The sequence below is a fragment of the Lycium ferocissimum genome, chromosome 10 (assembly GCF_029784015.1).
Source record: "Lycium ferocissimum isolate CSIRO_LF1 chromosome 10, AGI_CSIRO_Lferr_CH_V1, whole genome shotgun sequence".
In the NCBI taxonomy this organism is placed as follows: domain Eukaryota; kingdom Viridiplantae; phylum Streptophyta; class Magnoliopsida; order Solanales; family Solanaceae; genus Lycium; species Lycium ferocissimum.
In genome coordinates, this window is record NC_081351.1 from 54443563 (window position 1) to 54457427 (window position 13865).

A 13865-nucleotide genomic window follows, 5' to 3' on the forward strand; every position below is an offset into this window, starting at 1 on the left:
ATGAATTTTTATTTTTATTTTTTAATGAGAGAGAGTTCGAACCTGGAACTCATAGATTTTTAGGCGAAGGATAAAAATTAAAGATACCAATTTGAGGGGCAAAAATTAAAGGCCAGTGCAAGGCAATCCGCGCAAAAAAATGTGTTTAGGGCGGTCGCAAATTTTGGTGGTAGCATTTTTGTCATTGATAAATTAGTACAAGTGTTTTAAGTCGTAAGAGGACATCTTCGTATCTTGCTAATAGCATGTTTTATTCAATATTTCATTTTCCATTTTTGTTTTGCGATGGAGTGGAAATAGTAAAAGAAGGATCGGAATTTCACCGTATCAATTCTCAGATTATTATCTTCTTTTTTAAATTTTGTTTCTATCAAGTTTTGTCTTTGGCCTCTCATAGGCGAACCTTTCATAACAGGTGTCATCATTTTGAACTCTAGGGGATCGTTTGGTAGGTGGAATGGAACAGACAAGGATATTCCATGAGATTATTGTATTCCATTTTCATATGGGATAGTAATTCACCATTTGTAGTACAAATGATAGGATAAAATAATTCCACGACTAATTAATTTCCTTTACCAAACGCGGAATAAAATAATCCCGCATCTTATCCCGAGATTATTATTATTATCCCACCGATCAAACGACCCCGACATATATAACTTTAAGATATGATTTGACTTTGAGTTTGTACCAGTTGTCACCACTGAATAACTCTTATTCCAATACTGTGCACATACGGATCCAACCTTCTACTAATGAAACTAATGATCATATAAGAAAAAATAATTAGAAAGGCACCCACTAACATATAATTTTGCATACGTCTCTCTTCTCTTGCCGTGCACATTTAACATGTTAATTTGTACTAGAACCGACCATCATTTAAGAATACAAGAAAACACAAGAAGTGCTAGATTTTGCCATGCCATAAGGAAAAGATAGTCATAAATGACCATTGAATAAGTGGGGCAATAATAATATATAAAAAGCTAAATTAAGAAAAGGGAATGCATTCACTTGAGTTAGGCAACTCATTGTCAAACTTATATTTGTTGAAAATGATTAATTAGTGAACGAAGCAAAAACGACGGCTCTCTTCACATACCCAAACACGAAGCAAAGCAAATACTAACAATTATTGTCTTCATTCATGCTTACTTTTATTCCTTAAAAAAAGAATTGGTTAATTATTGAGCAATTTTCAGGCACTTGTCAACTTATATTACGTTTGATTTGTTAAGCATGATTACTAGGGGTCCCATTTGCTGAGATCATAAGACACTCTTGAAATCTGGCAATCACTAGTGGTAATTATAGAGTGAATTATACTCTATTAGTTTAGGTTGAAAGATCCACAATTAGGTCGTGGAGATTCTTTTGTTATTTATTTATAGTTCTTTAGTTTGTGACGTACAATGATCGATCGAAGATTTATTCATTTCTTTCAAACAATCTTTTCAACCAAATGTTTTAAAAATAAGTGTTTTTTTAAAAATAAAAAATAAAAAATAAAACTTTAAGAAGTGAAAACACATCTGGATTTTTTTTTTTTAGCTTTTGAAAAAGTTGAAATGAAAAATTGTACAAAATATTTGGTTGAAATTTTTAATTTTTGAAAATTCTTCACTTGTTTTTTAAACAAATATCAATCTTAGTACATACAAGAGAAATCTAACTTGCACAACCATCAAAGGTTGTGATGCGATGATATGTACCTTTTCATCCTTAATCAAAGTTTCGAGTTTGAGCACAGAGAATGAAATTATTTTTGATACAAAATGGTTTACCTCCAAAGAGGTATTTCTGTGGCGAATCCGCATTAGTCTAGCTCTAGAATAACTACTAGGCACCAAATGAGCAGCCAAAATAAATAAATAAATAAATAACCTGTGTTATCCTATCAGCGAAAGGAAATTGAAATCTAATCTATTTTTGTTAAAATAGAAAAGAACTACTACTTTTAAAAAAAAAATCACTCAGTATATTTCTGATAATCACATTGATGCCCAACAAAATTCAAATTCAGGTCGAAAAATCTCATAACGTAAAATGCTCCTAGCAAAAAAAAAATGAATTACTCCCTCCAGTCCAAAATAATTGATGTTTAAGCCTCTAAAGTAGGTCCAAAGTAATGTTACATCTCGAAAATTTTGAGTCGTGTGAATCATGAGTAGACTAGCACGAGCCTAAAGTGTGAATCATGAGTAGCCTAGCACGAGCCTAAAGTGGACATGAGGTCCTTATGAGATTAAGGAGCGTATTTGATAACTTTAAGTGAGTACTTTAAGGCTTTGAAGTCATATGAATATGTGGAACTAAGTTCGTTGAAGGAAGTGATATATGAGCCATGTTTGGAAAGGTTCTCGCTACAGTTGAGCTAATATTTATTTAGTAATGTCTTGAGGAAGGGCTATGGGGCCTCTTGTGTGGTTAATGAAGTGTTATGCATGTGCCAAGAAGGTTCCATAAGGATTGGGAGTCAAACGAATCGAAAGGAGCAACTTATTGGAAGATGGCACTTTGACGGACCGTATAATATTTGACGGCCCGTCAAATGGTGGAGCACCACCGTATAACGGTCATAGTAGGCTATGCAAAGCTGGGCAGTTTGACGGTGCACTTTGACGGACCGTCTAAATTTTGGCGGTCCGTCAAAGTGGTCGCAGGATTGCCCGTTGGGTTTTTAAGTCACGCTTTATATATTTCATTCCACTTCATTTGGACATTTTATTTTCCCAAATCAGATCCAAGAGCTCTCCAAAAACCCTCTCTTCAACTCCATAAACTAATCTAAGCCAAGTCCAAGAGAATTAAGAGATTCAAGTGCTAAGAAGCTTGCTAGGGCTTGTGGAACTCAAGTTTTCCTTGGGTGTTAATGTTAGGATTTTTCACTTTGGTGGAGTAACTTGATTCAAGACTTGTTTTTGTGAGATTAAGGTAAGCTTTTACATCTCTTGCATATGGTTAAAGTTGTTTGATTGTTATACCATGTGGTTGAAGGAAGAAAAGTGGAAATAGGGTTCAAGTATGAACTTGGAGGTATTTTGAGCTATATGTTAACTTGAATTGACATTCTTGGCATGTTATAAGTATAACCTTGTTGAAGGTAAGTCTAATGATGTTGAGGAAATATTGTATGTAAGTGTGTATGAAGTTGTGTTGAGATTATTATCATGAGTGATCTTGAAAGAAGTTTTGGGGATTGGATGATGCTTAACTTGAATGAAATCTCTTGATTGTGTTATTGTTGATAATGTCATTGTTGATTGGGAGTTGTTTTAGAATTTGGTAGAAGTAGACGAAATAGGAGAAATGCTGCCCAATTTCCGTTAGCTCATGAACTATTCTAGTTTGAATTTAAGAATGTCCTTAAGACTTAACCTAGTATGAATCCTTTTTAAATGTAGATCTCTCAAGCTTTGGCGGTGAACCTTAAGTAGTTAAAGAGGACGAAGAGGTATGTAAGGCTAACCATTCTTCTTAAGGCATGTTCCCATTTGTCGTATGCCTTCACATGAGTTCCATAATGTCTTCCATGATGACCTCATTTCCTAAAATCATTAAAGCTCACAGCTCGTGATATTCTCATAACACTATTGGTCACATCCTATGATAGTTGATCTTCTAAGGAAAGACATAATGAAAGTGACGATGACGATGATGATGTTGATGATACTTATGTACTTCTATGTATATATCTAAGTACGACTATTAAAAACACCGAGCTTATATGACCGGGTATGATATCTAACGCACGCGCACCACTGCAGTTGGGTACGGATAACACTGAGCCTTGGTAGGGCTAGGTATGTATAACACCGAGCCTTGTCATAGCCGGGTACATGAGACACCGAACCTCTATGATCGGGTATGATATTACTATATATATATATATATATATATATATATATATATATATATATATATATATATATATATATATATATATATATATATAAGTGTATATAATGGAAGGTTCCCACTAGAAATAGGGTAAGTGAATATGATGAACGTCGCTAGAGGTATACATGGCTCTATCATCCCATGATTTTTCTTCCTTATGTTATCATTCCTGCTTCTATTTATGCTATTGATTATGCTTTAAATATTCAGTACATTGTTCGTACTGACGTCCTTTTGTTTGTGGATGCTGCGTCATGCCCGCATGTGGACAGGGAGACAGACTTAATCCTTAGGCTGCTTATCCAGCGATTGCTTAGAGGAGCTCCACTTGATTCGGAGCTATAGCTATTGGTACTATTCTTTTGTGTATATATGGGCATGGCGGGGCCCTGTCCCGTTTATATGATGATGATGTCACATACTCTTTCTAGAGGCTCGTAGACAGTTGAGTACAGTTAGATGTCTTGTAGCATTGTCGGCTCATATTTTGTATATCATTTTGTCAGCCTCGTCGGCTTGTATATATATGTATATGGGCATGTTTGTTGATGTTGATATAAAAGTGTCTTAACCCGATGGAAAATGTATTACAGACGCATAGAGATTATGAGTAGGCTATGTGGCTCACCTAGTTATGTTTGTAAAAGTATGATGAGAGGTGTCCGGTGGGTTAGCTCCGAGTGTCCGTCATGGCCCTCCGTTTGGGTCGTGACAAGTAATTGATGTTCACAAAATTAAGATGTATTTATTTCTTTTCTTTAAAAAAAAAAAAAAAAAAAAAAAAAAAAAAAAACTTTCCTTGACACATTTCATATCCTCGTGATAATTATGTCAACCTAAAAGAAAAATCATAATTAAGGGTATTTAAATCAAAACTCCTCTTAATTTTTAGGAGTACGTGAATTCCTTAATCTATGAGCTCAAAACTAAAACATCAATTATTTTGAATGAGAAGGAAGTACTAATAAAAGTGAATTGGAGGGTGGGGGTACATTAATGTCACCAAGTTAAAGATCTATAAGGCCAAGGTGCTCCTTTTTTCTTCTTTTTTTTGGTATCTCAAACATGGGTTCCAACCATTGTTTGGGGGGGGGGGGGGCCTTTAGCTACTCTCTGATGTAACTACTCGATCGTCCCTCCAATTCTTAATCTTGAGATACAAAGAGATGTGGGGGTCCCCAATCAATCAAATACGTGAACAAAAAGAAAAGAGAAGAAAAAGCTGGGTTGGAGTTTTTATCTCCCAAAATTAGAAAAGTGTAATCGAAGATAGTGATATAAATTAGAAAAAGAATTAAGTCAAATTTCTCCTTTTTTACATAAAAAAAATGGATCATGAATGATGGTAAATGGTTAGTTCATAATCAAACTAATAAACTAAATCTTTTTCAAACATCAAATTATGATGTAATATTTTTGCTTTTGATTAAATGACGGAAGAAAAACAAAAAATAGTTGATTTGAAGGTAATTTATTAATCTCCAAGGAACATTCCATCCTGTAAATATTTACCCTGCCGCACCAGGTACTTACATTAAACTAACTCAACTTATACCATGGTTAAGTGATTGAATGAAATAAAAAAATATATTATTAATCATGATTAATTGATAGTTGTATATGTTCAGATACATGTTATGCACCCATTAATTAGGTGATAACTCCCAAACGAGTAAGTATTTACACATCCGAAATGGTTAATAGCTAGGCCACAATTCGAAATGCGGTGTTACAAATTCCTTTTTACCCCCATGTTAACTGTATGAATAAAAATCATACTCTAGTATTATTAACGTTTGAAGGCACTCAATTCAGTGGCATACACTTCTATTCTGACTTTAGTCATACTAACTAGCAAAGCAAAAAGAATAAGCAACTAACAGGCGAATACATCAAACCATGTTAATTTACCAATAAATAAGTGCGTATGAAGTGGTATAAAAAATATATGGATTATTCATAACTAAGCGATAAAACTTATATAAAAGATACATATCATGCATTTTATCTCTTTGTCTCGCACCTGGCGAAGGAGAATTACTTAATGGATCATTTTCAAGACGAATGTCACTTTCAAATGTGTCAATGAAGTACTACGAATATATCTTGGTTTAGATTCCTTGTGAAGATTTCGTTATCTTTGCTGTGGATATGGCACAACATTCCTCCTCCTTTTTTCTTTCTTCGGGATGAATTTTTAAAACAGTGGCTAGCTACATATGTTCTGGCTTAATTGTAACCTTTGTGCATTTAGGTGAAGCAAGTACTAAGCCTAACTTGCTTTATTTTACGTACTTCTTAAACCCGAAAGCTAAAATTTCACTGTTGTTCCTAAATCCTAAATATGTGTATTAATTCAATTTACAAGAATTAAAACAAAGAAATCTTAGAGAATTTGTACCTTTCTCTCTCTCTCTCTCTCTACTAGATAATTGCGCCAGCAGGGAATTTGTATAATGACCAGGGTGACACTTCTCTAATTGCTATAGCCAACTCTTCTTGTTATTATTACTTTAATTTAGTTTCAAGTTTGAACATAGGATTGACCAAAACCTCATGACAACTTGTATACTAGTGCCTAGTGGGATCTTTAATCTTCTCCACTAGTCATAAAGAAAAGTTGGACATTTTTTCCCTTAAATAATGGAAAGCCAATGGTTTGTCTATTGAATTAAGTGAAGTGAATTTATTGAAAAACATGGGGTGGTGGTGCTTGCTCCTAATTTGCAATGCTTCTTTCCTGATTAGGAATCTTGTAGGCATAATAGTGAAGAGTGACATCTCTTCAGTTTGAAGCTCCCACTTACTGTAGAGAGTAGCTCTTTTTGAAAAGCAATAAGAGAAAAAGAGGACAAAAAGACTAAAGGGCACAATTGTCAAACATAAGACCCCACTTTGCTTCCATTATGTAATAAATAAGTAGGTTATACAAAGAGAACTTTCCATAGTAACAGTACAAACTGCCAACTAGCATCTTCATTGAATTTACAAAGACATTATGTCAATATTCTACATCTCAAGTTAATAAGGTGTCTCTAGGATTAGTTGTTTTAGATTTTGGCAAACTCAAGAGTTTTCTTGCCTTGAAGCTTGTTAGTAACATAGTGCATGCTGTACTCTCCATGATTGTACCTTTTATACTTGCAAGGATTATTTTCATCAACTAGTTCTTGCAGTGGTCCCAACTCAATTTCATAACTTGGTGCATAAAATGTCACAATGGATAGTCTATCTTTTTCTTGGTGGGTCACTGCTCTGTGCTCCACACTATTGTATCTCCCATTACTTAGAACCTGTTTTACAAAACAATATTAGAAAACCGAACTCGGATGGAACTAACAAAGATCGACAAACGAATACAAAGGTCAAAGGCTTTATTATTAAAAAAAGTAAAAGGAGGTCCAAGAATTGGAAAAAGAATGCACACCTCAATGGTATCACCAATGTTGATAACAAGTGCATTTGGAATTGGCTGGACAGGCACCCAAACATTGTCTTTAAGTATTTGTAGGCCAACTGAGCTGCCTTTACCCTGTTGCAACACTGTAAGTGCACTTCCATCAGAGTGGGGACTTAGGCCCAAAACAAGGTCAGGTCTAGGACATGCTGGATAGTAGTTCATCCTCACTGCTTGTACAGCTACTCCAAACATTTCTTCAAAAATATCCTCATTTAGTCCAAGACTGATTGCTATGTATTTTAACAAATTCTTGCATAGTTTCCTTATCTCCCTTGAGTATATATCTACTGTTTCACTGCAAAAAAGAGAGAACGAATATTGAGCATCCAAGGGTGTGACTTAACGGTTAAGGGATGAAAATAATGAGATATCAGGCTTCAAATTCCACTAAACGCACACAGCGATCCGTGATTTTTTTTTTTTCATCTATAAGCCTTTACTTAAGAGTTTCTCGTGTGCACAGATTGACCCGACACCACCATTACACCCGAAAAGGAAAAAAAAAAAATCTTGTTTAAACTAGTACTCAACCTAATTAGGTGGTCCCCACCAACTTTTCCATCTAACTAAGCCTTTATTTCATAGTTACTTGATAGTTGTGTTGGTGAGAGTATATCATCAGGTGCGCACAAATTGACACCATTGTACAAAAGAAAAAAAGAACTTTTCTTGTTTAAACTAGTACCAATCTAAGGTGGTCCCCGACAAATTTACAAGTGTTTTCACTTGCTTATCCAACCGTTGTATTTTTGTAACTTTTTTCTGTAGCTGGAGTTTAAGCTTACCTGAAATCAAGTGGCTTTGTAGGCCAGAGTTTTGGGTCCCTAATGAAATGGGGTTCTACACCAAGTGCAAACATGTTACACCAGTCAAGTTTTTGATCTTCTGAGAAGACAAAAGCTTGACCATAACCTTGAACTGTTCCAGGAGCCATTGGATATTTCTGTTTCTCCTCTAAAGGTAGCATGAAGAATTCCATGGCTATTTTCTCCATCCTTTCAAGCAACTCCAAGTCAATCCCATGGTTAATCACCTACAACAACCATAAACTAAAATTAGAAGTTTGAAATTTTTAATCAATACGCTGTAAACAGAAGTTACATACCTGAAAGAATCCCCACTCTTCACAGGCACTGGAAAGCTTCATGATTTCATAGTGGAAATCCTGGCTATTCAAGATTTTGGACAAATCAACAACAGGAATGTTAAGGTTACATGAAGGAGTAGTAACTGTGGCAAGTTTAGGCCTTTCTATCATGTCTCTTACAAATCTTTCAGGAATAGAAGATGGTTTAGTCTTTTTCAGTTCTTGGACATCATCAATGTGACCAACCTTAACAGGAAAACTTGGCACTGGAGCCATTTTCTAACACGACAACTTTGTTTTGTTTTTTGGGGAATGGAGTCTTTTTTCTAGTGGGGTAGGAGGAAAAGATAGTATGCCAGTCAAGATTGTGGAAGTCTCTGCTATGTTAGGCATACAATATAGAAAATGTCAAGTATTTATAGAGGGTAAAGAGCGACCCAACTTGATGTTAGAAACCTTACGGAAAATACTTGATCACGAATTTTATCGGAAAATACTTGATCACGAATCCTTATAGAGAAATTCTTGAAAGCTTGTGGCGTGTCAATTAAGACACTGTCCTTAAACATATTTCACCCGATATGAATGTATCCCCAAAATTTAACAAGCTCTTTTAGTATAAAATTAGGAGCTAGATTCTAACAAAGATTACCAAATGAAAACCCAGCGCAATATATTTCGGAAAGAATAATTCCTCTAGATGTGTATCCTCACAAAAAATATATTAGGTGAAGAGAACTCAAATGAGAATAGAGTCTCACAGCCAAATCAACGGTTAGCAAATTAATATCAGATGAAGGCTCCAAATCAATGGCAATCAAGAGCAGTAAATGCCAATGAATAACAAATTAAGGGTCTGATACAATTGATGATAAGCTAATATGAAACAGTCAACCAACTTAAAGTCAAATAAAGACTCATTAGAATGCTGTTAAGGTGGATGAATTTAGACAAGTATTTCTTTTTGTGATATTACATGAATTTTTTCAACACTTGATGCATCACTGATATTATCGTGTGGGTCCTTGACTTATGCACTTTAATAAATTCTCAGTCATGCAACTTCTGTAGTTTAGAATTGTTTATAAATAAATCTTATAATTGCTTGCATTTCCATCCAATTATCAACTTTCAATATGGATCATAGCATCAGCATCTTGAGTTCTGAGTACGATTCTTTCCTAATATAAGAGTTATTTGTCTTTTCTTTCCTTCTTAGCTACCTTTTTAAAATATGTCTTTGGAAAACTTGAAAAGCATATTAGTTCCACCGATCAAAGCAAAATATTTCCACTTCCCTGTTAAGTTGCATTAAGGGTGAATCAAACGAGAGAAACAGAGAAATCCAAAAGAAGGATTCAATCAAACAAGAAAAAGATTTACTTGTGGAAGATATTTTTTTTTTCGGGTTAACAATCCAATATCCAAACTTCGGTGGCTCGATTAATCCGAATACACGTTAGGTAGCCCATAGTACAACTTGCTACCGAATGGTTTTCCATTCTTTAAACTCGAGATTCTGCTTAAGAGCAGAGGGATCTCAATCATCGATACATTCATGAAAAGCGAAAAGTCCTATTGTGGGGAACTGATAAACTATGAGTAGATCTTACTTATACATGTATTAGTCTGTATAGTGGGTTATTTGTTATAAATGTTGGGAATAAACCCGCCACAAAAATAATATTTATGATATTTACAGCGAAATAATAATATCGCACCGTGATACTGTTAATCAACAAGAATAAAAGGAGCGATAATGACACCAAGATTTTTACGTGGAAACCCAAAAGGGAATAAACCACGGGCCGAGAGGAAGAATTTTACACTTTATAGGTCTGAGTAAAATACTCCAAAGACCACTACACACTCAAAACGAATAACCCTCCTTTAAGGTTTCCCAGCTCACTACAATATCGCTCACACTCTCTAATTTTCCTCATAGACTATTTCTTTATCTGTGAATGTCTCACTCTTCTTTCTCTCTTTGTTTGGTGTGATTACAAATGGAAAAACGGCTCCCCATTTATAGGAGACCAAACTTGTCCTCCAAGCACAAAAAGAGAAAAGGAAAAGTTAAACAAAATTTGTCTACCATAAATTTTTCCTTCGGCTCCAAGTAAGAGTTCCAACTAAGTAATTTGGCACATGCCAATTAAAACCAAATGGGATGGATCTCATCAATCTCCCTATCCAGTCCCATTCACCTGAAAGAGGCAACGCCGGGCTTCTAGTTTGAGAGCATGCCGTCAAGTTCCCTGCATAGCTCGAACTTGTCTCTTGGTACCACTTTCGTGAACAAATCTGAATCACTTATAGGGATTTTCTTGACCTGCATAGATCCGTCCTCTATCTTTTCCTGAATCCAGTGATATCTCACATCGATGTGCTTCGTCCTCGCACAGTACATGGAGTTCTTGTTCAAGTCTATTGCACTTTGACTGTCACAATAGGCGACATACTCCTCCTGATGCAATCCAAGCTCTTGAAGGAACCGTTTCGTCCCACATTATCTTAGCCAACTTCGTAAGAGGCAATGTACTCTTCTTCAGTTGTAAAGAGTGTGACATACTTTTGCAACTTCGACTGCCATGATATAGCTTCCCCTAAAAATGTGAACAGGTATCCAGTAGTAGATTTATGATTATTAAGATCACTTGCCATACCAGCATCTGTATAACCTTTCAAGACTGGATCAGATCCTCCGAAACACAAACGATGCTCGATAGTACCTCTCGAAGTACCGAGTATCCACTTGATCGCTTCCCGTGTTCTTTTCCGAGGATTTTCAAGGAATCTGCTAATAACACCAACTGCATGAGCAATATCAGGTCTAGTGCATACCATTACATACATTAAGCTTCCGACTGCTGACGAATGAGGAACTTTGGTCATGCTCTCTTTCTCTTCCTTTGTTGTAGGACACATCTATTTGCTCAACCTTAAATGACCAGTTAGAGCGTGCTAACGGGTTTAGCATTCTTTATGTCGAAGTGTTCTAGTACACGCTCAATGTACTTCTCCTGAGAGAGCAACAACTTTATGCTTGTTCATTCTCGATCAATCTTCATCCTCAAAATTTGTTGTGCCGGGCCCAAGTCCTTCATGTTAAATAAATTGGATAGATCTCCCTTCTACTTGAAAATCATCTCCTTATCTTGTCCTATAATTACATGTCATCCACATACAACAACAAAATAATAAAGTTGTTGTCAGAAAAGCTTTTGAAGGTATACACACAGACCAAAATCGGTCTTTGTGTAAGTTTGACTTTTCATGAATGAGTCAAACTTGTTATACTACGACTTTGTGCACCTTTTTAACCCGTAAAGACTCTTATTCAATTTTCACACCATGTGTTTCTTTCCTGATACTTCAAATCCTTCTGGTTGCTCCATATAAATCTCCTCTTCAAATCTCAGTGAAGAAATACAGTTTTCACGTCCAACTGCTCCACTTCAAGATCTAGGCTAGCTGCTAAGCTCAAAATGGTTCAAATAGAAGTCATTTGACAACAGGTGAGAAAATTTTATCAAAATCAATGCCTTTCTGTTGTTCAAAGTCTTTTACCAACAATCGAGCTTTGTATCTGACCAACTTGCCATTTTCATCTTTCTTGAGTTTAAAGACCCGCTTGCATTTGAGCAGACTTTTATCCTTTGGAAGTTCAACGAGCTTGTATGTGCCATTTTTATGTAGAGAATCCATCTCTTCTTGCATGGCTTTCATCGACTGGCTCTTTTCTAGATGAGAAAGCACCTCCTTCAAACTTTCTGGCTTCCCCTCATCACTAATGAGGACATACTTTGAGGAAGGGTACTTGGATGACTCTACCTTTTGCCTTTTTGAACTCCTCAGAGGTTGAGATTGTTCTTCTTCTTCCTGAGTACGACATAATCATCAAGTTGCTCTCACTGCTCAATAATCTCACCAGATTGCTCCTCTACGATCGGCAACCTCGTTGGTCATACTTTCTGCATTCGTGGGATAATTAGAAGTAGAAGGAATAGTAACAAGGTTAGTGACTATACCATTATTTTCCTTCTCTGACAGATCAACAGCAGTTCCAAATTCACTTTCTCGGAAGACTACGTCTCTGTATCTGATGACTTTCTTCTTTACAAGATCCCGCAGTTTATACCCGAACTCTTCATCTCCATATCCGATGAAGATGCAGGGAACAAAATTATCATCTAGCTTCGTTCTCTGCTCCTTCGGTACACGTGCAAAAGTTCTGCAACTAAACACCTTCATATGCGAGTAGGACACCTCCTTGTTGATCCAAACTCTCTCTGGGATGTCAAACTCCAATGGAACTGATGGACTACTATTGATCAGGTAACAACTTGTCCGAACTGCTTCACCCCAGAACGACTTAGGCAATTTAGCCATTCTGAGCATGCTTCTTACCTTCTCAATAATGGTGTGATTCATCCTCTCATCTACACCATTGTGTTGTGGGGTTACAGGAACTGTCTTTTCATGTCTGGTCCCATGGCTTGAATAGTATCCTTCAAATTCCCTTAAAGTGTACTCACCTCCATTGTCAATGCGGAGACGTTTTAGCTTTCGACCTGTCTCCCTTTCCACTAGAGCATGAAATTTCTAGAAAACTTGAAACACCTGATCTTTGGTTTTCAAGATATAAACCCACAATTTTCGTGAAGCATCATCAATAAAAGTAACAAAGTATTTGTTACTGCCCATTGATTCTATCTCCAATGGACCACAAACATCAGAATATACCAAATCAAGTATATTCAATTTTCTTTCAGGCGATGTCTGAAATGAGACTCTATGCTGCTTGTCAAATAAATAGTAGTCACAAGGTTTTATCATTGTACCTTTGGCAAAAGAGATGAGTGATTTCTTGGCAAGAATCTGCAATCCTTTCTCGCACATATGACCCATTGTTCTATGCCACAAATCTACAGAAATCTCAGCCTGAGCTACGTTCAATTCCCCTCGAAATATTTCTGCATTTGTCATGTACAACGTGTCACGAGCAATTATTTTTGCAATCACCAATGATGTCTTGGTAAGTCTCCATTTTTTATTTGCAAAATAGTTCTCATATCCATCTCGGTCCAAAGCAATTCCCGAGATCAAGTTCAACCTCAAATCAGGTACATGGCGGACATCCTTCAGAACCAATGTGCATTCGACATTTGTCTTGATACAAATGTCTCTGATCCCCGCAATCTTTGAGTAACTGGTGTTACCCATTTGCACAGTCCCGAAATCACCTGTTATATATCTACAAAAAAAATCTTTTACCAGTGTAGTATGGTAAGATACTGCTGTGTCAACCACCCATTCCGACTCTGCACCTGCGAAGTGCATACATTCTTCTTCATCATTTATGAAGAGAACAACATTATCATTGTTTTGCACTGTGGCAGTTGTGTTGTC

General features: G+C 36.1%; 1 protein-coding gene across 1 annotated transcript; it reads right to left on the bottom strand.

Annotated features, from left to right (window-relative positions):
• Nucleotides 1–6767: 6767 nt before the first annotated feature.
• On the bottom strand, nucleotides 6768–8855 carry LOC132034324 (protein SRG1). Its single transcript, XM_059424635.1, has 4 exons — nucleotides 8472–8855; nucleotides 8152–8399; nucleotides 7334–7661; nucleotides 6768–7199 (listed from the first exon to the last, which is right to left on the bottom strand). The coding sequence occupies exons 1-4, from the start codon at nucleotides 8727–8729 to the stop codon at nucleotides 6957–6959; spliced, it is 1077 nt and encodes a 358-aa protein (XP_059280618.1). The 5' UTR covers nucleotides 8730–8855; the 3' UTR covers nucleotides 6768–6956.
• Between the last annotated feature and the right edge of the window lie 5010 nt (nucleotides 8856–13865).